At 44.5% G+C, this 27404-nt stretch overlaps 1 protein-coding gene across 1 annotated transcript in view; it reads left to right on the top strand.

Moving 5' to 3' along the window:
* The window catches only part of LOC306765167 (cytosolic phospholipase A2 gamma-like), a 59485-nt gene that overhangs the window by 31618 nt on the left and 463 nt on the right, over nucleotides 1-27404 (top strand). Inside the window, exons 3-13 of the mRNA XM_079252537.1 lie at nucleotides 280-422; nucleotides 600-786; nucleotides 879-984; nucleotides 1060-1200; nucleotides 8042-8107; nucleotides 8186-8326; nucleotides 8486-8632; nucleotides 8724-8807; nucleotides 9307-9461; nucleotides 14555-14726; nucleotides 26826-26994. Of these exons, the coding sequence (XP_079108663.1) occupies nucleotides 280-422; nucleotides 600-786; nucleotides 879-984; nucleotides 1060-1200; nucleotides 8042-8107; nucleotides 8186-8326; nucleotides 8486-8632; nucleotides 8724-8807; nucleotides 9307-9461; nucleotides 14555-14726; nucleotides 26826-26994 (1511 nt within the window). The remainder of the gene's footprint in view (nucleotides 1-279; nucleotides 423-599; nucleotides 787-878; nucleotides 985-1059; nucleotides 1201-8041; nucleotides 8108-8185; nucleotides 8327-8485; nucleotides 8633-8723; nucleotides 8808-9306; nucleotides 9462-14554; nucleotides 14727-26825; nucleotides 26995-27404) is intronic.

Below are 27404 nucleotides of genomic sequence, written 5' to 3'. Positions count from 1 at the left end.
ATCCACATAAGATCCCTAACATAAACCCCCAATTTTATGTCACAATACCGACCAGCCCAGCATTTAATCCATTTTACGGTCTCCAGTCTAGGAGTGTCCAGAGTCAGTCCAACAGCTGAAAAGGCGAAGCTGACCAACCTGCAGTCCCAACCACTGCCATAGTGAATCCTTCTTCGGACCGTAGTCACAGCATGATGGCCAATACATAGCCTGGGCGGTGCTGTAATACTATAAAAACACTACCGCAGCTAATAAGATTTACTGACTCTTTCCATCCAGGATTCAGTTCCACATATCACCTTGTTGGCCTCTGGTGGAGGTCAGAGGGCAGCTGTGGGTCTGGTGGGTTCCCTTTATCAGATGAAGGAGGAAGACCTGCTGGACACTATCCTCTACATGGGAGGAGTTTCAGGGTCAACATGGTAACAATAATTACATTTTTATACAAAGGGACAAATCAATATATGACAGCAAACGTCAGATCAGAGTACAATCAGTTCAGAAACTTGCATCAAGTTGTGCACAATGACTCCCTTTGTCTTGTGATTATGAATTACCTTGATCCACGTGCACGTTTATCTTCCTCTCCTCTGTAACAGGTCCATGGCTTCCCTGTACAGTGACCCTCAGTGGAGTTCCAATATGGACGAAGCCATGTCCAGGCTGTCGGGTCCCGGAGTGGAGCTGGAGCAGGCCATGACATGGTTGGCTGAGAGAGCTAAAGAGGAGCACTTCTCCCTCAGTGATGTCTGGGGGGTCCTAACCTCTGCTGGCATCATGAAACAGGTAGCAGGAATATGCACACAGGTGAACTATTCTACACTGAAATGAGAAAGATTTAAAAAATCATTCACATGAACTATTCATCATACCATCAGATGGATCTTCGACATCTTTCAGATGAAGCCAGCAGGAATGCCACCAATCCTTACCCCATCTACTGTGCTATAGAGAAGCTCTGTTACTCAGATGGACTGATACAAGGTACACACATTAAACTACACCCAGAGAGGATTATAGAGTTCATGCACAAAGTAAAATGTCTTTTTCGTCTCGTAGGAAAATGGTTTGAGGTGAGCCCTCATGAAGCAGGATTTACGGAATTAGGACTCTTTGTGGAAACTTCCTTTTTGGGAAGCAAATTTCAGAGTGGAGAGTTGCTGGTGAAAAAGCAAGAGATGGACATGGTCAAACTACAAGGTGCGTACTGGCATCCAGAGCATGATGTGTAGCATCCAAGATGTTAAAATCTGACTGAAATTAATGAAAGTACCATAGATTTAATTTAAAAGAGACCTATCCAGTTAGAAAGAAACATGTAAGAGAAAGTCATCTGCTCAAAAATGCAAAAAATAAAAATGGAAACAATGACATAATGTGCTATGACAAAAACATCAAAATAATGTGTGCAGCTGTGGGGATGTACTTACATTTTACGACTTTGTTTTGTTTGTTTTTTTCAGTGCCATTGAAAATAACTTAACTAGATAAAACTATGATTGAAATAACAGCAACTGTGAATGCCCTATAATTGAACTATGCTAGATTGAATGGAAGTGCTAAGTGTAACCATTTGGAGAAGAAGCACAACTACCTGACTTGCGTTATCAAGATGCAGAATTGGGGGTTAAACCCACAAACATCTCAACCATAGCCCTTTCATTTAACCACGACACCAGCAGAGCTTCTACCCAGGGGCGGATCCAGAGTATTTTCAAGTGGGGGGCAACAGTTAAACTGGGGGGGCCACCCAAAAGTGACGAAAATGAAGGCTGCTACCGATCTGTCTTCAATATTTAGACTACTAAGTGGAAACAATTACTTTTCTTAGGTTGTACAATTACACAAAGTATTTTTGTCTTCATGATGCTTTTGTTGGCTACATTAACACCTATTCTGTAAGGAAGGTGCACCTGACCTTTTCATTTTCCATTTTCAATACTAAAACTTTGATGGACATGTCTCCTTGTTTACAATATTTTCATGAACATCTGGCTCTTATGTGAAATTAGTAAGCTCACCAGTAGTAGCCTTTACAGCATTGTCAATGATCACAATACATTTTGCAACATTCATAAACTTTATTTTTAATCATTATGATCAGTACTCCTCAACTCTGTAGTAAACAAGAAGTGTTAAGCAGAATAAACAGCACCATAAACTCAAACAGTGAGCAACAATATTCAAAACACTTCTTCAGTAGTAAACATCTTAGTATACTGTATAGTAATTAGTTTTCTGTAGAATCAGTACCACACAAACTCTGGTATTTCAGTGGAAGTCATCACTTCATTACAACTGTATTTTGCGATTTCCATCTTGGCTACTAAACAAACTAATGAACTTGTCCATATCCAGCGCCTTGGCTCTCTTGGACTCCACACTTAGCACCCCAAGGTCACTCAGTCTCTCATTGTTCATGGTGATGCGCAAGTGATTTTTTATCAGTTTCAGTGTAGAAAAGCTGCGTTCACAAGCAGCTGTGCTTACAGGTAGGGCCATGGCAATTTAGCACAATCTGAACAGTTCAAAGAAGACCTCACTGAATGACTCCAGGAACTCTGACGAGCTTCTTCATTCCAGCCGCCTCCTTTCTTTCCGAGATCCACTTAGCTTGATGGAGTTCATGCTTAAGATCACCCAGGTTTGTGTTGTAAATGGATCCTAACAGAAACAGAGCATCCTCCTCCAAAAAGCTCTTGCTTTTGGGATTGAGTGCTTGAATCCCTTTCATTGTATCACAGTTGGTTTTGGAAAAACGCCTCTCCAGCTCAGCACTAAGTGTCTAAGATGGGATAGAAAACAGTCTTACAAAAATAGTCCTTGCCATTATCACTGTTTTGTTGACCAATTGCGGATGTGACAATGGCTTCATGTAGAGCAGAGCTAGTCTTTGGCTGTCTTTTGGAAACCCTCTCCATGCGAATGTTGCACTACTGCGCAACGTCCAGCACTTCTGTCCACGTCATCTCTGTAGTGCACAACTGTGTCTTGCAGTGCCTCAATGAGTTCAACTGCTCTGGCCAAGTCCAACAATGAGGATTGCAGCATATCACTTAAAAACTCGGTGTCTCCAAGTATTCTTCGAAAAGTTGCCAGAAGGCCAATGAATTTTAGGTCTACCTGTCCACGCGCCTCCACACTTCTGTCTCCATTGTTCTCCTCATAAATGTTGTGGAGGACACGGAGAACAGCTGGAAGCCGGTCCATAAGGTTTGGACTGGTATAAAACCTGCAAGTCCACCGAACATCACTCAGTCTGGGCAACTCTGGAGGCTGACCCTGCGGACCGTTGAATGTCCTGCCACTTCTGGTGTACATATGATCCTGTCAGAAATGTATATAGGCACAGCAACAAAGAAAACAAACAGGAAGCCTCTGGCACTGCTTTCACTGTGTCCACAATTACTAAGTTAAGACAATGTGCATTGCAGTGTACGTAAAAGGCATGCTTTGCCAGTGACTGTATCCGTGCAGACACACCACTGTCTGCCGCTCATCACTGAGGCCCCATCATAGCCTTGCCCAACCATCTGCTCTCTGTATTCTAATCCATACCTTCGAAGGCTATTCACAATTTTTCTGTTAGCCCAGCAGCATCAAGTTTATGGGCATGTTCAAAATGCATGAAACTTTCATGCACGATCCCTTGTAGTAGTACCTAAGCACTAATGAGAGTTCTTGTTTTAAGTCTTTTGTTCCATCAGCTAGAACGCTGAACACCCTGCTTTGTTTCATCTCCTCAACAATGTCCTTCCAAACATCTCAGCCAACACTTCCAAAGTCTCATTTTGAATGTGCTGACTGGTATATTTGGCATTGCTATGTCCCATTTTCTGTCTAACTAAAGGGTCATGCTTAGCAATCAGTTCCGTAATGGCCAAAAAGTTTCCTTTGTCGCCTGAGTCCTCTGACTCTCGGTGGCCACGCTGTGCGATGTTGGCTGTGCACGGCAGGACATCAGCTACTGTTTTAATTTACTTTCTGTTTTCTTCCACCTTTTTTTGGTATTGTTCATCCATTGCCTGGAATAAAGATGTATTGTTCTCGACACCCTTCTTATACTCTGCCCATGCCACCATGGCATTAAGATGGTGCTCTGCCTTGGCAGCTCTCTGGAATCCTCCATCTTTGCATGTGGCCTTTTTCCAGTTTGGAAAGCCAGCATGTGGAGTAAATGTTGTGTCAGGAGCAGAGGGGAGTGAAAAATGCCTGCATACAAAACAATATGCACTATCCTGGGATTGAGAATGCTCCAGCCAGCTGTGGATACCAGGAAGGCTCTTGTCCTACCCTGTCCTTACTGAGTGCGAGGGAAAGCCTTCAGGGTCGGTTGTGCAGGGCCCACAACTCTTCTTTGAGAAATGTCTGGAAGTATGAGAAGTTTCAAAATTAGTCTGTGGAAACTCAATGAGAAAACCAGCTGCTGTTAGTGAATAAACCTGCAGACGACTCGGTGACTGTGTCACATGCAGAACATGCAGAGTGGAACGTGTTCAGAGAAGATCATGCCAGTGTGACCCCTCCCACACAAAGGCAAGAGGCACGCCAGGAGGACCCCCGAGACCAGGGCCATCGGCAGCCACCCCCAGGTGCAGACCCCCACCGCCCCACCCCGGAGCCAGCCATGCACCGACCCAGGAGGAGGCAGAGGGGGGTCCCAGCCAGAGTCCCCTGCAGTCAGGGGGAACAGGCCCCAGCAGGCCCGGACCAGCGAGGACCGGCCCCGCCGGGCACCAGCCCCCCAGGGCAGACAGAGCGCGGGCCCCCCGGCCCCAAGAGCCCAGAAGCAACCCCCCACCCCCGCAGGCAGAGGGCCCAGCCCACACCGACGGAGGGCCGGGATCCCCAGTCCGCCACCGAGCGGCAGCCAGGCCGCACCCCAGTTCACCAGCAGCGCTCCCCGAGCACCAAGACCCCCCCCTTGCACACACACGCACACACACAACCCACTCCCTCATACACCCCTCCCCAACCCCCCACACACTCGTACTATCACGCTCAACCTCGCGCACAAGCTCAGGCTCCTTCCCCACCAGAGAGGTGACGTTCCACGTCCCTAAAGCCAGCTTCTGCAGCCGGGGATCGGACCGCCAGGGTCCCCGCCTCTTGCTGCCGCCCAGCTCACATTGCACCCGACCCCTACGGCTCCTCCCGCAGATGGTGAGCCCACGGGAGGTGGGGCCCATGTAACCCTTTCAGGCTGAGCCCGACCGGGCCCCATGGGCGAAGGCCCGGCCACCAGACGCTCGCTTTCGTACCCCACCTCCAGGCCTGGCTCCAGATGGGGGTCCCGGTAACCCGCGTCCGGGCAAGGGAACATTTCTTCCCAGGTTTGTCGTCGTCATAGGCGTCGATGAGCCGTGCTTGGTCTGGTCCCTCCCCTAGACACCTGTTTGCCATGGGTGACCCTACCAGGGGCATAAAGCCCCCGACAACATAGCTGCTAGGATCATCGGGACGCACAAACCCCTCCACCACGATAAGGTGACGGCTCAGGGAGGGGACTTTATTCATCCCTGAAGGGAAATTCAAGGTTAAGCCAGCTCGTCCAAGGTTTGACATACAGACATGTAACATTTATGACATGTTTACAGAAACAAAATGAAGCTTCAGCCCTGCAGCCAGTTTTACCGACGCCGCCTTATGACATAAGAACAGAGATCCATTAGGATCATCGGGAAAAAGCAGAAAAAAGCATCCACCTTAGCTGAGAGCAAGAAAAGAAAAAAAAAAATTGGAATAGGAATGCTTTTTTGCTACTTCCAGCAGTGTTTAATCAGCAGAATTGCAAAAAGATGTGCAAATTCAATATTGAACTGCAATTATTCTGAAAAGTTTCTGTATTTTTCAACTTCAAAATAACATTTGAATTACTTGTGCAACTTTAGCACACATTGATTTTGAACCACACACTTTATGTTGTTTAATTATGCATGCAGCCTTTACACTGAACGCACAGCTGAAACTAATGATTCAGATGGAGTAGCTTGCAGCACTCTGCATGACCACAGAAGCAGCAACCAACATTCTGTCTGTTAGATGCTGGATTTAAACACATACCATGTATACCAGGGATGTCAAAGTCAAATACACAGAGGGCCAAAAAAACAAATTGGCCATAAGCCGAGGGCCGGATTGATTCAATGTTTATTAAAACATATTGAAATGATTGCACGTAGCCTATTGAACCAAGACCTAACACAGTATATTATTTAATGATTAAATGAATAATCAGGAAAACATTTTTCAGCAGGCACACAGACAGGAACAAACTGCCTTCAAATGTCCTGTACATTAAATGAATAAATATTTTCTTATGGCTCTGTCAGTAAGTTAAAGAGAAAACATTTTCAACAGGCAAACAGCAAAAAAGCAATTTTCCTTCAGAAACAAAATAAGTTCCTTATATCAAGATAAATGCATAAATGAAACTGCATGCATTATAAACTGAAAATGCAATATTATGCTGCTCTATTATCCTACCAATTACTGCTTCAAATAGTAAAATGAGAAAATATAGAATAAATCAAATCAGTTGTGTTCTTTCTCATGGCTCTTATCTGCAGTTTCCCCTGAGTCCATTAACTGAAAAATAAATATAAATAAATAAATAAAATACAATAAAATAAAATGCAAAAATAATATGGCACACAGACAAAACAATACTTTCTGTGTGTTTCTTACGTTTCATGGTGCCTTCTTAGATTGTATTCTTTCATTACAGCCAAACTTTCTCCACACAGAAGACACACAGGTTTGCCATTTACCTCAGTGAACATGTACTCTGCCTCCCACCTAGCTTGAAACCCCCTGTTCTCAGCATCCACCTTCCGTTTAGCCATTTTTTGGGGAGGAGGTAGCTGAAAGTTGACATCTGCTCTGACTGCTAATGAATGATGAAGCCGAGGTCTGCTTGCTGCGCCGCAGTGAGTTCGCGGGTTACCGTTGCATTGTGGGAAATGTAGTATTGGTGCGTGCAAAACACCAGCGGGTGGCTACAGCTGCGGGCCGGTTCTAATACTAATCAAATATCATCCCGGGGGCCAGAGATAATTCATTCGCTTGACTTTTACATATGTGATGTATACCAATGTGTACACTGAGCAGAAGCAGACTGGTCTTTGGATGTAAGGTCTTGGGTTGTATCCAGTTGGACTGAAAACATCTTTGCCTCTCTTACCTCATCAGCAGTAGTGACTGGATCAGATGACTGACAGCATCAATGACCTTGTTAACTGTTTGCTTTGAGAGCAGAGTTACGAGGGACCCCCTTCCTTTACCCCCTCGGGTCTCGTGTGACATCTTGCTCTGCTTTATGCAGTCATTGACATGCTCTTGTAAGCAAACATCATATCTGCTCAGCAGCAATATCATCTCTGAAAAATGTGTTGTTTGTAAATGTTTTTGTAAATAACTTACTTGCAGAGCCCTCCTTTTTTTAACGGGAGCCTGAATAAATCTCTAACTTTTTGGCATTTTGCCGCATCATCCTCCAGCGCCTTTCTCTTTTTATCTCTCTCTCTCTCTCAGCGCCGCTTTTCCTTTTTCCTCGTTGAGCAGTTGAGTCCATCCCTTCATATCCTAACCAGCTCCTCTCGCTAGCTTAACACACAGCAGCAGCTACACCAGACTCGTGCTTACGCGCCACTATTAACGCTGTCTGATTGGTCGGCACTGTTGGGGCGGGTGTCGTAATAAACCAATCGTCTTGCCCTCCTCACATTCTATTGGCCTGAGTGGCCTCTGATTGGCCGGGCCTGTCTCACTGATAGCCGCGCCGCCTTTGGGGAAAAATGAAAAAAAGACAAAGAGAGACACAGGCCAGCAGGCCAATCCTAGACCGGCGCTTGGGGAATACTCCCGGTTCTCCCTGTGGACAGTCCGGGTCTGCCCCTGAACCAGATGCTGCCAGAAATCCTCACTGTGGATATAAAACACCTTGCAGATAGTATACGTCCACAAGATGCCCATATGTACATGTCATACATGAACCCACTGGTTGGACAATTTGTAATCCTCATATTTTTCCATTATGCAGGCATTTTAGGCTGTGCCCTGGCTCATGGGGAGATGGTCACAGAGCTTATCCCTCCCTGGCTGAATGGTGATCAGTCTAACATTCATATCTGTTTAACTGCATCTTGGATCTCTTCTAACACACTGGCTTTGTCTTTGTTTTCAGTGCCTGGATACGTGGATCACAGCGCCCAGGAATACCTGCGTGTATACAACGCCCTTAATAAACTGATCGCTCTGACCAAAAGTACCATTAAGGATCCCACTGCCCTTACTGATTTGGACAAACTGCAAAAATTACTGGAGGGTAAAAGGATGTGTTTAATATATTAGTTTTGTGAGCTTAATAAGGTTGCTGCCGGTCAAACCTGGAGTAAAATGTGTTTGATTTCATCCTATTTCAACTAATTACTCAGCAACATCTCTGTCTGTATGCCACTGTTCCCTTTTTTCGTATCTTATGCAGACAAGGTAAATCAAAACGCGACTGCACTGCTGGAGTCAAAGAGCCCAGAGGAAAGACAAAGTCTTTTTCAGCAGTGGGGTTTAGAGCTGCTGAAGGCTGCTGAAATCTGGAGCCAAAGCCTGGAGGATGGAGCTTTCAAAAGACATGGTCAGTATTCATCAGAGCTGCTTCAAAGCTTAATCTTGCAAGAAGAAACACATTTAATTAATTTAATTTCCTTTCTATGTGGTTTTCCCAGTTTCTTTTCTAACAAAGCAAATACTACCTCTGATAATGAAATGGGAGTGGGGAACAATCAGCAACTTCCTCTACCAGTACCAAGGTGAGAAGGTGGATTTATTCCTGATGTGCCTTTTTGATTCCCTCTTACCACATTTCAGTTATAGAGAGAGGGTATCTCAATCTACATTAATAAAAAACATGCTAGAATTTGGCAGAAAAGTACTAACAGGCCCAAAAGAAGTGTTTTAAGTAAGCTTAAGTAATCTTAAACTGGAGTAGGAAATGTTGGAGAGCTAGCAAGATGTGGCTCCTCCCCTTGCGTTGACCACTCCTCTATCTTGGCTCCTCCTCCTGTCTTGGCTCCTCCCCTTCTGGTTCTGCTCCTTGCATGATCGAAGACTTTTTATTCGCAGCTTTTTCCATCAACGATTTTCTCTTTCTCGGCTTATTGTTCATGATTACAGAATGTATAGACTACCATCAGGACGAGGAACCACGTCACCCAGAGTAAAACAAAAATGTCTCTTAGCAAGATGACCTACCCCAGCTACAATATCAAAACTAATATATACAAAAATCTATATTTCTGTTGCCGATAGATTCATCTGTTCCAGCTTGCCTCGGCTCTAAAGAACGATTTCACCTGGTTGATGCTGGGCTACTGATCAATGTAGCGTACCCATCATTTCTGGGAGACAAAAGAGACATTGACCTCATCATTGCACCAGAGTACAGTGCGGGGAACATGTTTGAGGTAAGATGTTTAAATTTAATTAAGCTTTATTAATATAGCACCATGTGTACTCTTTTATCTGCCCATCAGAAATGTTCCATAGGATGAAAGTTATTTAGGATTCCAAATCTGCATGTTTTGCTGGAATTACCTAAATTTAATGTTTATGATTCTGACTGGAGGAATGAAATGTGCCTTGGAAACCCCGACCAGGTTTTTAGCAAATTTTTAGAAACAAATGGAGGCATTACATGAAAAATTCACCACTACTTATTAACCCTACGATGGACTGGCGATCTGTCCAAGCATGCCTCCCGCCCAAAGGCTGCAGGGATAGGCTCTAGCTTCCCTGCAACCCTTAATCGGACTAACCGGTACGGATAATGAATGAATGGATGAAAATACAATATTTTGCATCAACAAAGATATATTACAACTTCTAAAAATCAAGACCTCCTCTTTTAAGATGTACTGATACACATAAACACCTGAAAATAGCTTTGTCTTTATATATCTCAGAAATAGATAGAACACTGAGCTGTGTGAAGCCAAAAAGAATTACTTCAATAAGAAATTATTTTAGCTCCTGCTTATACAAGAACATTATGGCATGCACCATTATGGCACCAACCATTGGTGGTTAAAAACACTGAAATAATGAACAGATTTCCATTAAAAGCACTCTTCTCACTGATCATGATAAAATTGCAAATTCCTTTTTCATCATTTAGTTTATTTGTGTCTCAGAAGGTCAACATTTCCTGATTTTTATGAAAAGAGAAGATCCCAGAGATGTTTCCAATTATAGTCCAACTTCCATTCTTCCAATTGTTGTCAAATTACTTGAAAATGTACTATACAATAAAAAAAAAGTATCATCTTGAAGCTCCTGCTAAGTGACCGCCAGCATGGGTTTCAGCCTCTGTGGTTATACTTCCTTGTATTACTGGAGCTGTTCACAAATAAATTTTCATATATAAACTTACTTTTACTTTTCAGTTTAACACCTCCTGCAATAACTATGCTCTGCTACGGTTGGACAATAATTCCATAACAATCTATATTGATCAATACACGTGTGGTGCTATAGAAAAAACCAAGAGTTGGTAAAAGTTCAACAGAAAAAACGTTTCTCTTCCTTTTTCACTGCAGCCTATTATGTACTCTAAAATAACGGTCATTACTTCCTCCTAACCAATCACAGACGCAGACCCAGACATGCTATGTCAGGGAGCCCCGCCCCTCTCATACCACAACAGAAAGTTTTGCTAAAGATGTTGCTGCGCTGATGTGAGAGGTGTACCTCTCCAGGAAAAGCTTCTTGATGCATATAATGGCAGAATTTGCAAGCTAAGGAACCTGCCCCTCTCAGAAGGGTGTTATTAAGGTGGGTGAAATGAAGCAAAGCAGACCCAAGCCACATGAACTCTGGGGGCGTCAGAGGTCGAACTTTCATGCCATTGTTGCCACGGTGAAAGCGATGGACACGGGTTGGATGTTTAAAATCGATCTATTACAATATCATAAAACTACAAGCTCTCTTTCTCGAAAAAAGCGTAGAAAATTCCAGTTCTCACAGAACAGGGCGTAGTTATAACACGCAACACACACACAGTAGAAATACACAATCCCTGGCAGTATTCTCTGGCCAACTTAGGGATCACGCGCCCCTCCATGAACATTGTTGGCCTTACACAAACCTAATTAGATTTTTAATCAGTCAGGTCATACGGCTCGCTCCGTTACTTCCCGTCTGACCGACCTGTTTCCACTACATATCCCCGTTTGGGGGTGTATAACCTTCCTTTAGATGTTAGCTTCCAATCTCTGTCTCCATTACTATTGCTGATACTTAAAATAATAGAAATTTAAAAACATCCATGATCATTCATGCTCTATTTGTTCCAGAAGTCCATGATTAACTATGTAAGGCAGGGGTGTCCAAAGTCCGTCCCTGAGAGCCCCTGTTGTAGACAAGTCAACTGTCATGTTAGTCTTTATTTTCCTTTTTGGCACACTGTACTTAGGTTTTATACGCACACACACTTTAGTGCAAGCGCTGTCCATGTTTTCCTCCTGTGAGATGGTCACGTTGTAATATGATGGATCTCAAGACTTGATAATAAAAGAAACTGCGCTCTACTACCATCGGTTGTATCTACCTTCATCGATACAAACATCCAACAGCTGTCCCGCAGGTTTTCTGTGTATTCCCTTTCCGACACACCTGGCTCACATTAAATGGATCCAGAATCCTATGAGGTTCAGCGCTATTAACGACTAGTTTTAGGTGTGTTAAAGCAGGGATACTTGGAAAACCTGCAGGATTGAGGCCCTCAAGGACCAGAGCTGGATACCAAATGTTATGACGTTGCATTTATCCATCTTGTTTCTATTATGATCCTATGTATATGTGTATATTGCATGATTAACAAACAGTATGTGCTTTATTACTATAGAAAATAAAACATTTAAAAGGAAAAATCCAACAGCATCCGATCACTATAGGCATTATAGCCGTTCCACAACCCATGTTTCACAACAAATATGACTGTGACATTTCTTCTGTATAATTTTTAATACTGCATGCAGTTATGAGCACAGTCTCAGGTATGATGTTCCTAATTATCTCCTTAATTATCCCCTTTTCTCTCTCTTGGAGAGACAGCTGTGTTAACTTCCAGACATCTCGGGGTGGGCCTCAAGGCCCCAGCTCATATAGATTTTTTCCTCAAAAGGCAAGAAAGATGATATAGTTGGCAGCATGCACAACTCTTTTACCCCTGACTCCTTTGTGCTGTGGCCAGCTGCCAGTGGCCGCCCACCAAGTCTACCTCTGCTATCTGATTCCTTGTGTCCAACCCTGTCAGCTCCTCACTGGAACTACGGTTGTTGAAAGCAACCCTGTTATATGACATTTAGGCGACATTACTCCCGTTTGATACTTTCTCAGGGTTTGAACAGAGAACATCTTATCAAGCCATAAGACTTTGTTTCATTGATTAAAACTGGCAGGATTACCCAGTCAGGCTTGTATGTATGGCTCCTCATTCCACTTGGACCAGCTCATTGCCACGATTCAGCTGAGGAAATTGAAGCAATGATCTTGGCCATCTTTTTTGCTCCTGGCTCAGGTAGTTGGACCAGATTCGGAACTGGTCTTCCCTTCTCCATGTTGAACATCTCTTTTGGTTTTTTACTTCCTCTGGTTGTCACTAGGTGTAGCTCAGGTGTATACAGGTGAGCTTCCCCTCAATTTGGTCACTTGTTGTCATTGCTCGGGCCAACTCTGATGGACTTTTCTCGTCGTGGAACAGCCCACGTCCACATACACAGCCACAGTCGTGTACACCAGTCGACCCACTTCGCGCCGCCCTTATTCCTTACTCACCAAACAAAGAAAAATTAGCAACAACTTTCCTGCATTTTTGAGTTATTTCACATATTTTTTTTATATCTGGTGCTAGTGTATTTTGTGAGTATCCCTGGTTGGTCTTAAATACTGGTTATGACATGCCTTAAATATTAGTGATGATATGTAGTGTCAAGCTAGGTGTTTTTTGGCCATTGATTCTGATTAACACGAAGCATTAATTGTTAGTATGTTAATTCGGTTCTTTCAGTGGTCTCACAGACCTTTTGAGTATTGTTTATCAGCAAATTCTTGATCGTTATTACTATACAGCCATAACTGCCAACCCAGGAGAACACAAAAACTTTTCCCTACTGTATCAGATTTTTCGAGCTCATAACCCGTCTTGTGAAGCGATTTATCCATATAAACAGATATCTTCTAACTTTTTGGCATTGGAACTGTATATCAATAGGACAGATTCTCCTCTGCATATTTTTTCTCACACATCACATCTCTTAATAATTAGTTACATGCTGACGCACAGCAGCGAAAAGGTGAAAGCTCGAAAGATAACCCACGGAGTCCATGTTGATCGTTGCGTGCAGTCCATTTTCCAGTTCTGATGCCTCAATTAAGACTTGTTATTCTGCCAATTGAGCTGGGCATATTTGGAAACTGTGTTCTGCAGGTCACGGAAGGTGCCCAGTTTTGGTCGTAACCAACGGCAGTGTTAAGACATCTTTACAGTAACAACATTGCTTGTTGACAATCTTAACATCTGAACAAAATAATAGTGCAGTGTCATATAATAGTAATATGGTTTTTCCTTTTCAGGGAGGTACAACACATCTGTTGGATTTCAAATCTATGTATTTATTTTGTTTGTATCACCATGGCAACTATCCAAATCCCTCTTGCCAATCATGATTCATCACAGCACACATCCATCCAGTTGGTGGTTCCGTCTCTGCCTTTCACTATGTCTTTTCTCCAGCAGGCTGCTACATTAGATGCCATTCACTACTCTGTCATGGTACCTAATGAAGCAGTTACACCCACTGTTCATGTTAAAGTGGACTTTGCAGACCTTGTGGACCACATTTGACCAGAAGCTGTTGCCCTTGCTGCAGCAGTGCTTGCAGGTCTGGCGTTTGGCGTGTACAGGGGTGTGGAACAGCGACAGATCAAAGCGCACAGCTTCATTTGGGGTTTGGCTGGAGTCCAGACTACTGACAGAAGATGGGCTTCTCCTGGAGCAAAATGTGGCAGACATCTGGCCACTGGAACCCTTGAACACCTGGATTCTGAAATCTTTCAATGACTGGCCATTCACTCCAAGCGCCTTACAATCATCAATGACATATGCAAACAGACGCAGGTACCACCTCTTGGACTTCGTGGGGTGTAGAGGTGTACCCCACCTATGCATGTCACTCTTATCGATTCCCCCTATGCTGGCATTGGAACTTCTAATGACAGCTGGACAGCTTACCTAGCTGGTGGATAAAGCTGCAAACTACAATTTCTGTGAACACGGGGATAGCGCAAAATTCCTTGACAAATTCTAACAAAAATAAGTGCAAGAATTATTATTAATGTATTAATAAATTACTTAATGAATATTCCCAAATCTTGTATATAAAAAGTGTAAGTAGTGAAAGAAAACAAAGAAGTTCAGCTCCTATTTATGTTCATCCCAAGATTAAACCTGTGGTAGACAAAGGTCTAAAACACTGTTCACCTTCTGTTCCCTTAACAGACTCTGACTCTCGCAAGAGACTATGCATCTAATGTGAAGAAGCCTTTCCCAGATATCGATGAGAAGATCCTGAAGGACAAAGACTTGCCAAAAGACTGCTATGTGTTGGAGGGAAAAGACAAGGAGCCAACCATCATCTACATGCCACTATTCAACAGCCAGAACTGTAAAGGTTTGTTTTAGGGATGGAAATACTGAGACTCTTGAACTGATACTCTGATACTACTTACACTAGAATCAACGCAGTTGAAATATCAGATTTGATACTTTTCTAAATATCATGATACTTCTGTGCCTCTTAGAGAACATGCAATTTGTTTGAACTTTAAAGCATTTTAGGCATATTACAGGCAAAAAACAGCCACACTGTACTCTGCTGATTTTGGTAGTCTATCAGATAACATGATGTCAGCAATGTCATCAAGAAACAATCCAGCCAGAAAATGTAGTGTTTAATCAGAGACTCTAAGTTCACTATGAGTGATCCATGATAGCACCACTGTTTTTTGTTTTTTTTTTAATCAGCATATGTCATGGCTAATAGACCTCTGTTTTCAACTGGAAATGATAACAAAGTCACTTTGTGTCAAACTTTCCATCAGAGACCTAAAATTGTTGGTAATCTCCCCATCAGGAGCAGCTAAAGATCAATTGAGATAAAAAGAATTAAAATAATGATCCTCTATAGCGACAATAAAGGCAAAACAATATTTTTGGCACATAGTGGTACCAAAAACCAGCTGATTTGTTGTTGGTTTCATTAAGATAGTCTGTAAATTGTAGCATAGATAATTGTGAAAAGCAAAATTACAACTTTATTCTATTCTATTCTACAGTCATTTAGACGCTTTTATCCAAAGTGACTTACATATGAGTGAGAGCAACACAAGCAGGAAATCAAACAGTAGAGGACATGGTAGGAAGGTGCTGGTGGACTGTCCAGTTGGACGCAGGTCCTTCTGTGACCAGGCTGAGCCACACCACTTTAAAAAGTATCTCCAAGTTAAAAGGCGGACCGAGTAGAGAACACCACTACAACACCAGGGAGACGGACCAGTAAATTCAACCCAGTTTATTTTTTACAATTTGGGGTTGACGGCACAGTCAGTCAAAGTCAGAAAAAAGGATAAAACCAAGAAGAATGTCCATAAAACTCCCAAGTTCCTGTTACAGGTTAAAACCAGTCTTGGCTGACTGATGTCGCTTCCATCAAGGGTTGCTTTTCCGCTGCTGACGGCCGGGCTCGACTTCGTGGGAAAACCTGCGTCTCGCGGTCCTGCACGTAAAAAGGCGACGGTGATATGTTACAGGGAAGTTGCTCACTTACATATCTGGGCAGGGTCCGTCTCCCCTGCCCATCCACGACGTAAGGCGTTTCGTTACTGCCGTCACCACTTCCTGTTCCTACGTGCCACCGGCTCCATCCGCCCACAATTCACCTCCTCGTTTGATGTCAGATCACGCTGCTCCGGCTGGCTCTAAACCGCCTTGTTCACCACCAGGTCACACCACTCCGGCTGAAGTCCGAACCACTCCGTTCGCTGTCGGCTCACGCCACCCCAGCTGTACTCCAAGACAACAACATTGTCTCAGCCTTGTAGCTCCACCAATAAGCCTGTGGGGAAAACAAAACCCCTCCCTTGTCGGCTGCCCATTGGTTGGTTTACAAGCCGCTCAACAGTCACTGGGTTTCTGAGCCCTCTGTCAACGTCCACACACCTGCAGTCAATCTCAACACTGGGAGGCAGGGTCAAATGATCATGCATAAAAATAAGGATAAAACCAAACATGCAATAGCATAAAAACAGTACAATAAATAAACATGCCACTAATAAAACAATAAAAGCAAGACTTAAACCACCCTGTGACATCCTCCCTCTGTTGTGTCTTGCAGTCTCTGCAATTTCAGTTGTCTCTAAACCGCAATGGTGGTTGTCCCAAATTAGCCCTTGTAGAACGCCTTGGAACTTCTCCTTCCAAGAAAGGCTGTGCGGCTGCAACAGGCAAAAACCATGAAAGATCGGCCATGAAGATTCTTGAGTCTCAGCGGGTTCAGGCCGCGGTGGTACAGAGTCTGTGAGTGGGGCAGTACACACTTTCAAGGAGTTTCTGTGTATTGTCTGTTTATGTCCCGCCTTTTCCTTGTAAACCAGTCCAGTCTGCCTCACTTGCTCCAAAATTACAAAGGGTTCAGGATCCCACCATGGGCACAACTTCCCTCTTCCCCGCCTGTTTCTATCATGGACCCACACCCTCTCACCAGGCAGCAGTGGTAAGGCTCTAGCAGTCCTATCATACTGTTGTTTGTTTTGTGTGGCTGCTGTACCCATCCTCTGTCGTGCTGCGCTGTAGGCAGCAGCCAGTTGCTGCTGGTGGTGCTGTACCCAACCCACAACATTGTGGCGGGACTGTCTGGGCCCTACACCCAACCTAATGTCTACTGGAAGTCTAAGGTGCCCTCCAAACATCAAAAATGAGGGAGCATAACCAGTTGAACTATGTGTGGTGTTATTATACGCATGCACTAGTTCCGGCAGATACTCAGGCCAACGGCTTTGTTTGTCTGCCTCCAAAGACCTAAGCATGTTGAGGAGTGTCTGATTCCATCTCTCTGTACTACCATTACCTGCAGGGTGATACGGTGTTGTGCGGCTCTTACTTATGCCATAAGTATTACACAACTGCTTCATGAGTGCAGACTCAAAGTTAGTCCCGCGATCTGAGTGAAATCGGGCAAGACAGCCAAACGGCTGTACTACATGCTTCCAGAGGGCTTTAACGGTGGTGTCTGCCGTCTGATTGACAGTAGGTATGGCCCAAGCGAATCGAATAAACAAGTCGGTTGCCACTAGAATATTTTGGTATGTGTCTGTGGGACATCCTAAAGAGAGGTAATCCAGCCCAACCACTTCAAGAGGATACGAGACTGATATGGGATTCAGAGGCGCCTTAGGCTCCCTTCTGTCTCTCTGCAGACTGCAGGCGACACAACCCAAGTGAAACTGGCGTGCCTCTTTTTCCATAGCAGGCCAGTAAAACTGTCTACATATCCGTGTGAGGGTTCGGTCCACTCCGGCATGGGCAGCAGCCTCATGGATCCTTTGCCAGACCTCCCGGCACCTGGAACTGGGACATACAATCTGGAAATATTGTTCATGCATGTGTTGATCAATGATCTGGCGGCATAGGATATTATCCCTGACAGGTAGCCTCGCTCATTGCTGTAGCAGCTTCTTAGTTCGTTGAGACAGTGCTTGCCATTCTGTCCCTTGAGGTAGCCTCTGTTTTTCCACACACAACTTAGCCATTTGCAAATCAGGATCGTTTGCCTGGGCCTCTTCCCATTCTGTAGCCACCCACTCACTGTCGCCTTCTGGGGCGAGTTCCACAGCTGTCGTGGTCACCACTGCACTAGTGGTTCCTATGTCCTCTGGATTAGCAGGCCCAGATGACACTGGAAGACAGGACAAGGCATCAGCATTGGCGTTGCTTCTACCCGGCCGGTACTTTACTGTGTAGTCGAATGCAGCTAGCTGGGCAACCCAGCGTTGTTCCACAGCACCCAGCCTGGCTGTCTGTAAATGAGCGACAGGGTTATTATCAGTGTACACAGTGAATTTGGCCCCAGTCAAAGTAATCCTTGAACTTCTTCACAACTGCCCATTTAAGGGCCAAGAGAGCTTGAACGAGCTGTAGTTTGCATCATTCCTTTCCGAAGGATGGAGGCTGCGGCTGGCATAGGCTATGACTTGCTCTTTGCCATCTTGAGTTTGAGCCAAAACCGCCCCCAAACCTTGATTGCTGGCATCAGTGTAGACAATGAATGGGAGCGAATAATCTGCATACGCCAGGACCAGGTCTTGGGTTAAAGCAGTCTTAAGGGACTCAAAGGAAGCCTGACATTCAGGTGACCAGTGTATTCACCTCAGACTTCTTATCTGCTGGGTTACCAGTTAGCAAGGAGTTCAAAGGGCGCACAATTTTGGCAAAGCCAGCCACAAAACGCCTATAGTACCCAGCCAGACCCAGAAAAGCGCGTGCTTGCCGGACAGTAGAGGGGATTGGCCAGTCCACTACAGAGGAAACCTTGCCTGGGTCTGGTCTTACCCCATCATGGTCCACCACGTGGCCTAAGAACTTCACCTCATGTTGAAGGAGTTTGCATTTGTCCAGACGCAGCTTCAACCCATGCTGCCACAATTGTTGGAAAACATGATCAAGGTGCTGTAGGTGAGTGGAGAAATCAGGAGAATAGACAATAATGTCATCCAGGTATACAAGAAGAAAGTCCGCTACCTGGCCCCTCAAGCATTGCTGCATAAGTCTCTGGAATGTGGCCGGTGCATTACAAAGCCCAAAGGGCATTCGTTTAAATTCGTATAACCCCAGCGGGGTGGTGAAGGCAGTTTTCTCACGATCACGGGGGTCCATCTCCACTCGCCAGTAGCAACTAGCCAGATTGAGGGTAGAGAAACACTTCGCTTTGGTCAGGCTGGTTAAGGTCTCTTCAATTCTGGGTAGAGGGAAAGCATCTTTATGAGTGACAGAGTTCAATTTTCTGTAGTCTACACAGAACCTCCAACTCCCATCCTTCTTCCTTACCAACACAATGGGCGCTGCCCATGGGCTACAACCCTTCTCCAACATGTCCGCCAACAAGATTTTAATTTCTCTATACATTTGAGGAGGCAGTGGTCGATACCTTTCTCTAATGGGCGGCGCGTCCCCAGTGGGGATACGATGTTGCACCAGATCGGTCTTCCCAAGGTCTTCGTCATGCTGAGCAAAAGTTTTTCCCCACTTTGAGATCAGTTTGTGTAGCTCTTCCTGCTGTTGCTCAGAAAAATCAGATCGATTGGTTAAGTCACTCACCACTTTCGGCAGGCCTTGGCACTTATCCTCTACAGCAGTCTCCACCACTGCTACTTCAACAACACATTCTTCTGCGAGGGACAAGCTGAGATCTTGGGGCCCATGCACGTCAACGTCATCCCCACGGTAGAGCTTTCCCAACTTCTGATAACGGCCTATATACAAGCTGTAAGGGTGAGGGTTACAAACTCTTATGGGAAGTCGGCCACATCTTACCACTGCGAGGGACCGGGCCACACCCACTCCATTAGTCTCAGGCAGTGTGTCCACCAGGGCACAGTAATCCTTTCCCCCGGGACCCATCTGTGGACGACCCCACACCAGTAACTCACTCTCCGGTGGAACGCGGATGGGATGCCGACTTGCTGGGCGGACATCCCAGCATGCCATCCTCTGTCACAGTGGCCTCCACACGCTGGCATGCTGCAAATGCCTCCTTCCAGACTGTCCGAGGGAAAGGATCTGACTCCCCAGAATTTTTCGACCATGCATCCCAACAGGCTGTCATCACATTCATGCCAATAATTAGGGGGTGGGTGATGTGCTCATCCTTAACTATCACCACCCCCCGCCCATGTATTTCCACATTATTTACAACCAAGTCCATCACAGCATAACTCGTGTAAGGGATTTCTAGGCCATTAGCTGCTCTGATTCTAAAAGCAAGGGGTTCTCTTCCAACCATAGTTTGCGTAAAGTGTTTCTCAAACAGGCTCTGTTGCATCAGGGTAACCTGAGACCCCGTATCTAACAGTCCTTTGAGTTTAACGCCTTCAATGGTTACTTCTATTGTTGGACATTGGCCAATGAAGGGTTCAGAGGTCCTTTGTATGTCTGGGGTGGCGACTCCTGCTCCTCAGACCTCAGCAGCAGGAAGAGGTAGTTTAAATTAGGTTGCCCAGTAGCAAGCCCTTTACAGAACCTAGCAATATGGCCAGACTGCTTACAATGGCGATATATGGGCCTACCTTGTTCATCCCAGTCATCAACAGAAAAGTTATAGCGACGCCGGTCCCTCCGCGAATGTGTTGGTAGCTGTGGAGTTGAAACTGGTTGCATAAGTGGTCTTATTTCCTGTAACAGTTCCTGCGTAAGCCCCTTCATCTGGAGCCTAAGATCCTCCATGAGCTCTTGTTTTAATGCAGCCTTCCAGGAAACATCCTGTGATGTAGGAGGGACACGAGAGTTAACAGACAGGCACGAGACCTCAGATTGAGAGTCCCCATATTCTGCATTCAGAAGCAGCGCTTCCTTATGAATGGCTATGAAGTCATCGTCTGGGTTGCGCCTAGCGTAAACCTTCAAGGCCTGGGAGAGTGGTCCTTGACGGAGCCCCAACACCAACTGGTCCCGCAAGGCAGCATCTGAAGGAATATCACCTGGGTCATGCCTCTGCAGTCTGCAGTAGAGTTCTCTTAGCCTCAAAATAAAGCTGGGGACACTCTCATTTAATTTCTGCGAACAGCTAAAAAATTGAGACCTTAAAACAGGGACCGGAGTTCTATCTCCATAAAGAGAATCTAAAAAAGAAAATATTTTTTGTACTTGATCTTTCTCGTTACCGTGTAAAATACTAACTTGGTGTTTGGCCTCCCCAGCCAGTGCACCTAAAACAATCGCAACCTTCCTGGCTTCCGCCAGACCTTCTGAGCCTAACAGTCCTTGTATCTGTTCTTTCCAGTTCACATATTTTACATCGTCATCATCACCTTTGAACTTTGGCAGCCAGGGGGCGCCAGGATACACCGGTATCGTCATGATGGCTTCCCTGGTGTTACAGGTGCTCTCAAACTCGATCCTGCCGACAGAAATTCCAGGTAGATCCTGGTGGGGCATAAACAATAAGAATAGAAAGTGAAGTTCCTTCCAAGTATCCTCGAATGAGTAAAAATCTTCCATCAGTATCTTTTTTGACATAAGTACACTCAAAGTTTAATGTTTTTTTTTAATTAAAACAGTTACACCTAACATAGTTCCATGATTGCTAGATGATGAATATTATATTTTTACAGTGTTCTATGTTCTGATTCTGGCAAATGGGTTTCTTGAAGTAGAAGCTATTTTTACTTTTTTATGCTTAAGCTTTGCCAGAATTTTACTTCTTAATTGGATTTCCTAAACTGTTAATGTTATATGTGATGATTGCAGGGGGGCAGGGCCCTCTTCAACGCCAGTGGAGGAGCGCATGACCAACAAGTTCAGTAGTGAGTCCCAACATGAGATTTAACACTTTCATGCCCAAGTTTTGGAAAGAAAAGAAGTATGGGAGTAGTTGTTTCTAAATACATTTTTACCAAAAATTAAGTTATTATTCTTTCTTGTCAACCGGGTGATCAACTCCAATGATAAGTATATTTTTACCTCACTGTATAAGAGATTAAAAAACAATTAAAGGAAGAGATGGGTTAATTCAGTTCTGAAAAGGAGGGAAAAAAGAAAACAAATCAACTTGCAGTGCTTATGAAAGAAAAGAATCTCTATCCATTGTAGGTTTCAGTTACTTATCTGTGTCCTGTCGCCAGAATGCTTAGAGTATTTACTTGTAACTTCGCGGTGAGCTGGTTTTGTCATAGTCACTTCTTCTTCCACCGGAGCGCTAGGTCATCTGGTTTATTTGGTCCAAAAGAGAGGTCCGTAGCACCCTGTGCGCCCTCTCAGTGTGAAGTACTGTGTTGGATGGAAGCTCCAATCCCTTCATTAATAAGCCCCACACAAAAGCCATGACTGAAGACAAATAATTTTCAGCCCCCTCCACCACTCCATGTATTCTAATATTATTGCGTGGTTTGCGCCTTCCAGCTCTGTTATCTTGGCCGTAGTTTTGGTGTGCATCTTGTCCAGCTCTAGTAAAGCATCCTCACTGTATTCGCTCCTCCGCCGTATGGATCCACTCTTCTGCTTCTTCCATTATTCATGGATCTTGTTTATATCCTCTCTTATGCTATGTAGTTGTTGATTAGTCTTTTCTAAATTCCTGCAACTCTTCCAGAATTAGACTGAGGTTCTCATTCTTCAGACAGTCTTCCATGTTACTGCTAACTTGAGACTGTTGACAGTTGTTCACCTCGGTTTGTTCTTTATTCTGTCCTGTGCTTTTCTTTCCTTTTATTCACACAATTTATCTAGTATTAATTTACCGCATCTATGGTAAATCGAGTTTCCACATGTAAGATTGACACATTTCTGTCAGGAGATTCAAACCTTAGGTCGTCATTGCTGCCATGGCTTGACCGGAACTCCCGTAGTCAATTATCTTGTAATAATAATGCTCACAGTGTGGCTGATGAGGCTTCCTCCTGATCTATGTAGACCCATCCATCCATCCATCTTCTGCCGCTTATCCCCCATGGCTAGGGAGAGGGAAGCCCAGACTTCCCTCTCCCCAGCCACATTTGCCAACTCTGCAGGAGGGATACCAAGGCATTCCCAGCCCAGCCGAGAGATATAATCCCTCCAGCGTGTCCTGGGTCTCCTATAAAATTAAGATAAAACCAATAAAACAAGGCTGAGCCAAACGGCCACACAGGCACTCTGGCGCCATCATACTTCCACCACCAATCTGATGACCCAACTGACACAACTTTAGTGTAATATATTATATGTTTAAAAAACAATTTGTTTTAGTTGGTTCTCGCATACAAACAGCTGAAATGAGTTTCCTCCGCAGAGGAAGGGTGAGGAGAGATAGGGTGAGGAGCTCAGTCATCCGGGAGGAGATCAGAGTAGAGCCGCTGCTCCTCCGCATCGAGAGGAACCAGTTGAGGTGGCTCGGGCATCTGGTCAGGATGCCTCCTGGACCTCCCTGGTGAGGTGTTCCAGGCACGTCCCTCTGGGAGGAGACCCCGGGGAAGACCCAGGACACGCTGTAGGGATTATATCTCTCAGCTGGCCTGGGAACGCCTCGGGATCCCCCCCCGCAGAGTTGGCAAATGTGGATGGGGAGAGGGAAGTCTGGGCTTCCCTGCTTAGGCTGCTGCCCCCGCGACCCGACCCCGGATAAGCGGCATGAAGATGAAGATGATGGTGGCCCAACAAAGGTGCAGGGACACACTTTGGACCTTGTCCTGTCTCATGGTTTTTCTGTGGAAAGTATTGTTGAGGAGGCTGTGTTCTGCCCACTGCCCTGTCACATTTGAGGTTAGCTTGACGTTGGACATGAAGGTATCATCCGTGCGTCATATTCGTCTCATTAACAGTAACACTGCCGCTACCTTTAACCCTCTTTTTACTTCAACGACACATAACCTCATAAACTCCACTACATCCATGAATATGGAACAATTGATGAAATCTTTTATTTCCACCTGTTCGGATGTAATGGATTGCGTAGCTCCCATTAAAGTCGTGCGTTCAAAGTCGCAACAGGAACCTTGGCTCAAAGATACCACACGTGCAGCTCGGCGTGTGGTATCTTTGAGCCAAGGTTCCTGGCGGGCGGAATGTAGGTGGAAAAAAGACCGTCTGGAGGTGTCCCACCAGGTTCTTAAAGACAGCTGGAGGAATTAGACTTTTGTCAAAGCTGAGAAAACAGAATATTTCTCTAAACTGATAGCAAATAATGTCAATAAGCCCCAGATTCTTTTTTAAAACACTTAGCTCTGTTTTCAATTCCAATCCTTCCTGTTTATTGGAAATGACAAACAGTTGCGAAAAATTCTCTTATTTTAATGACAAGGTAAGTGCTATCAGCGCCAAAATATCTCCCTCTTCATTGCGTGGTTCAGAGGTCACTGAGTGCTCTGTTACTTTCTGTCAGTTTGAGTCGGTGTCACTATCTGTTCTTACTGGGATTGTCAACAAACTTAAACCCTCTTCCTGTCCCACGGACCCGGTCCTTCCTTGAGTCTTTTAAAGAGATTTGAGGCACAATCAGGTCCTTCGTAAGGGAGATAATTAATAGGAGCTTGGTCTCTGGGACTGTTCCCACATTTTGTAAAAATGTTGTTGTTAAACCTGTGGTGGTGTGGTAAGGCCTTACCAAAAATAACTGAACACCAAAAAGGTAAAATGAGATAAAAATCAACTTCAGTTTAAAACTTGTGCCAGACAACGCCACCTGGGGCATAGGGCTTCAGGAAATAAATGCAGGGTCACTCCTGTTGAATAAGAGACGTGTGAGGCAGTTTAAACTATTTATTTAATACAAAAATTTAAGACTAAGATTAGTTGGTTATAAAACCACTGTTAAGACCTATTTAAAACCAAGTAACCAAATACTATATAAACTAAAGAAACCAGGCCAGCTGGGACTACCAGTAGAGAGCAACCTACAGGGAAGGAGTGTCCCATTGTGTTGCTACCTCTCACCTTACAACCACACTTCACTGCAAACTATAACCGTGGAGCCCTCCTATGCCCAGTGCATTAAACCAAACCAAACGTGAGGGTCCCCAACCAAGAGCACCTAGCCCATCCACCTAATGGTTCCCAGCTGCCTAAAAAAAAAAAAAAAAAAAAAAAAAAAGAAAACAATTCATACAAGAGGAAACTAAGTCAACTTACAAACTTAACTAAAGCAAAAGAAGCAAGCAAAACTGATTAAAAGAAACACTACGATGAAATTATGCCAATAAAAGAGCTGCAGGTGGATCTATAAAAACAGAGAACAGAGTAAAACATTTCAAGTTCCTGTGTTTCTACCACCACCCTGGGAGTAAAACCATGCCAGGTACTCCTCCTGACCAAGCTCCCTCCTAACAGAGGGCAGCCACAGTCACCACCACCAACGCAGAATCAGCCAGCAGACAAAAGAAGATCAGCAGGTGTCTTATAGCTACCTGCTGATTAGCAGGGAGGGGCCTACCTGAGCCACATGACAGTCATGTGTGCTCAACACCACAATCCGCTGATGAAAAAATCTGGCCTTGACCCAATGGATGTAGCAAATTATCGCCCCATCTCTAAACTACCACTGGTCTCTAAGATCTTGGAGAAATGTGTCCTTGCTCAACTGCATCTGTTTTAAGACACAAATGGGATTTTAGACCTGCTTCAGTCGGATTACAAAGCTTTTCATAGCACTGAGTCTGCACTTCTTAAGCTTTTTAATGACCTCCTTTTAATGACTGATTCTGGTAGCTCTGCTATTGTAGTGCTTTTAGACCTGACAGCTGCTTTTGATACGGTAGAACACACAACTCTTTTATCTCATTTGGAGAACTGTGTGGGTGTCAGGGGGACTGCTCTCCAGTGGTTTCAATCTTACCTGAGTGGGAGGTCATTTTCGGTCAGACTAGGGGATTCCTCCTCATCTTCTGCTCCTCTGCACTGTGGAGTCTCCCAGGGTTCTATCCTGGGACCAATTCTTTTTGCCATATATCTCCTCCCACTCAGGGAAATCTTCAAAAAGCATGGTATGTCATGTCACTTTTATGCGGATGTATATGCTAATCTCCAAAAGCAAGGCCTGGATAAACTTTTTTAAATTAAATGAGGAAAAATCTGAGATCCTGCTGTTGGGAAACTCCCCTGTTGACTTGGGACTGCTTCAAAATTTTGTGCGTCCCAAGGTCACCAGCCTTAGCGTCACAATGGGAGGTGATTTTAAGCTTGATAAACACGTCAATGCTATTTTAAAATCAAGTTTTTATTGCTTTCGTTTTTCATCAAAAGTGAAAGCTTTTTTTTATCTTTTCATATTCTGAAACAAGTTGTGCTTTTATTTCTGCTCGACTGGACGACTGCAACGGTCTTTATGCCGGTATCAGCCAACACGCTCTTTCACGCTTGCAGTTAGTCCAGATTTCTGCTGCACGACTTTTAACTGGTACCAGAAAACATGAACACATCAGGTCAATTTTAGCTTTTCTCCACCGGCTGCCTGTATGTTTTAGAGTTGATTTTAAGATCTTATTGTTTGTTTTTAAAGCTTTAAATGGACTGGCCCCTCAATACATTACTGAATGCCTCCACATTTACACCCCAGTTCACACCTCAAGGTCACAGGACCAGTCCCAGCTTGTGGTGCCTAAAACAAGACCTAAGACTAGAGTGTTACGGGCATTCTCCGTAGTCGGCCCGAGACTCTGGGATGCTCTGCTCCTCCATGTTCGAACTGCCCCAACAGTGGAGTGCTTTAAAGCTCGTCTAAAGGCCCACTTTTTATTATTTTAACGACATTACTATTTTGTGTTATTTTTATTTTGTGATATTGTGATGTGCAGCACTTTGGCGACTTTCTGTTTTTAAAATGTGCTTTATAAATGAAGTGGATTGGTTTGGACTGGTTCATGGTACAGTACATGCTACAGAAATGAATTATTAGCCTAGATGCTCTACAATGTGTCCTGTAACCTAATGAATAACAATCTGTATTGATCTGCTACAGAGTGTCACTTAATGCAAATAGTAGCAGAAACAGGGATCCTTTTACCAATGGATCTTTTCTGTTTTTTCACAGATGCAGAGGAGCTTAAAGCAAAGATGGAGGAATTCTCGACCTTCCAGCCTCCTTTCAGCAAGGAGAAGGTTGACTATGTTTTGGAAACAGCTAAAGTCAATGTGAAGAACAACAGGGAGATTTTGCTGAGGGAGATAAACAAGGCTGTTGTACGACGTCATAACAGAAGGTAGGCAGGGTTCAGACTGGGGAAGGGGAGAGGGAGTTACAAGTGAAACAGAGGCTTAGGGCACATTCACATCAGCTGTTTTATTCCCAGGCCATTTGCTCAGAAAGTTGCCAAGCAAATTCTGATTCGTACCAAAGAAGTTGACTTGGTCTGCCTACACACGCAGGTCTCGACCCGTTTCAAATACAGGAAGAGGACTACATAAAGTCCCTTCCTGCATGTGGCGTAGCATTGCATTGTGGGTAAATCCGTAGCAATGGCGTTAAGGGTCCTCTGCCTCGTCTGGTGTTCATACTGCGTCCATTGTTGCAGTGGATTTCTGCAGGATACTTGCATAAGACACAATAAAAACCCAAAACAGCCATAGTTTGGTCTCCATGTTATTCTAATGGTTTGGCTGGTTTGACCAA

This window comes from Telmatherina bonti (assembly GCF_933228915.1).
Source record: "Telmatherina bonti genome assembly, chromosome: 14".
Taxonomy (NCBI): Eukaryota; Metazoa; Chordata; class Actinopteri; order Atheriniformes; family Telmatherinidae; genus Telmatherina; species Telmatherina bonti.
This window is presented reverse-complemented; position numbering and strand designations above follow the sequence as displayed.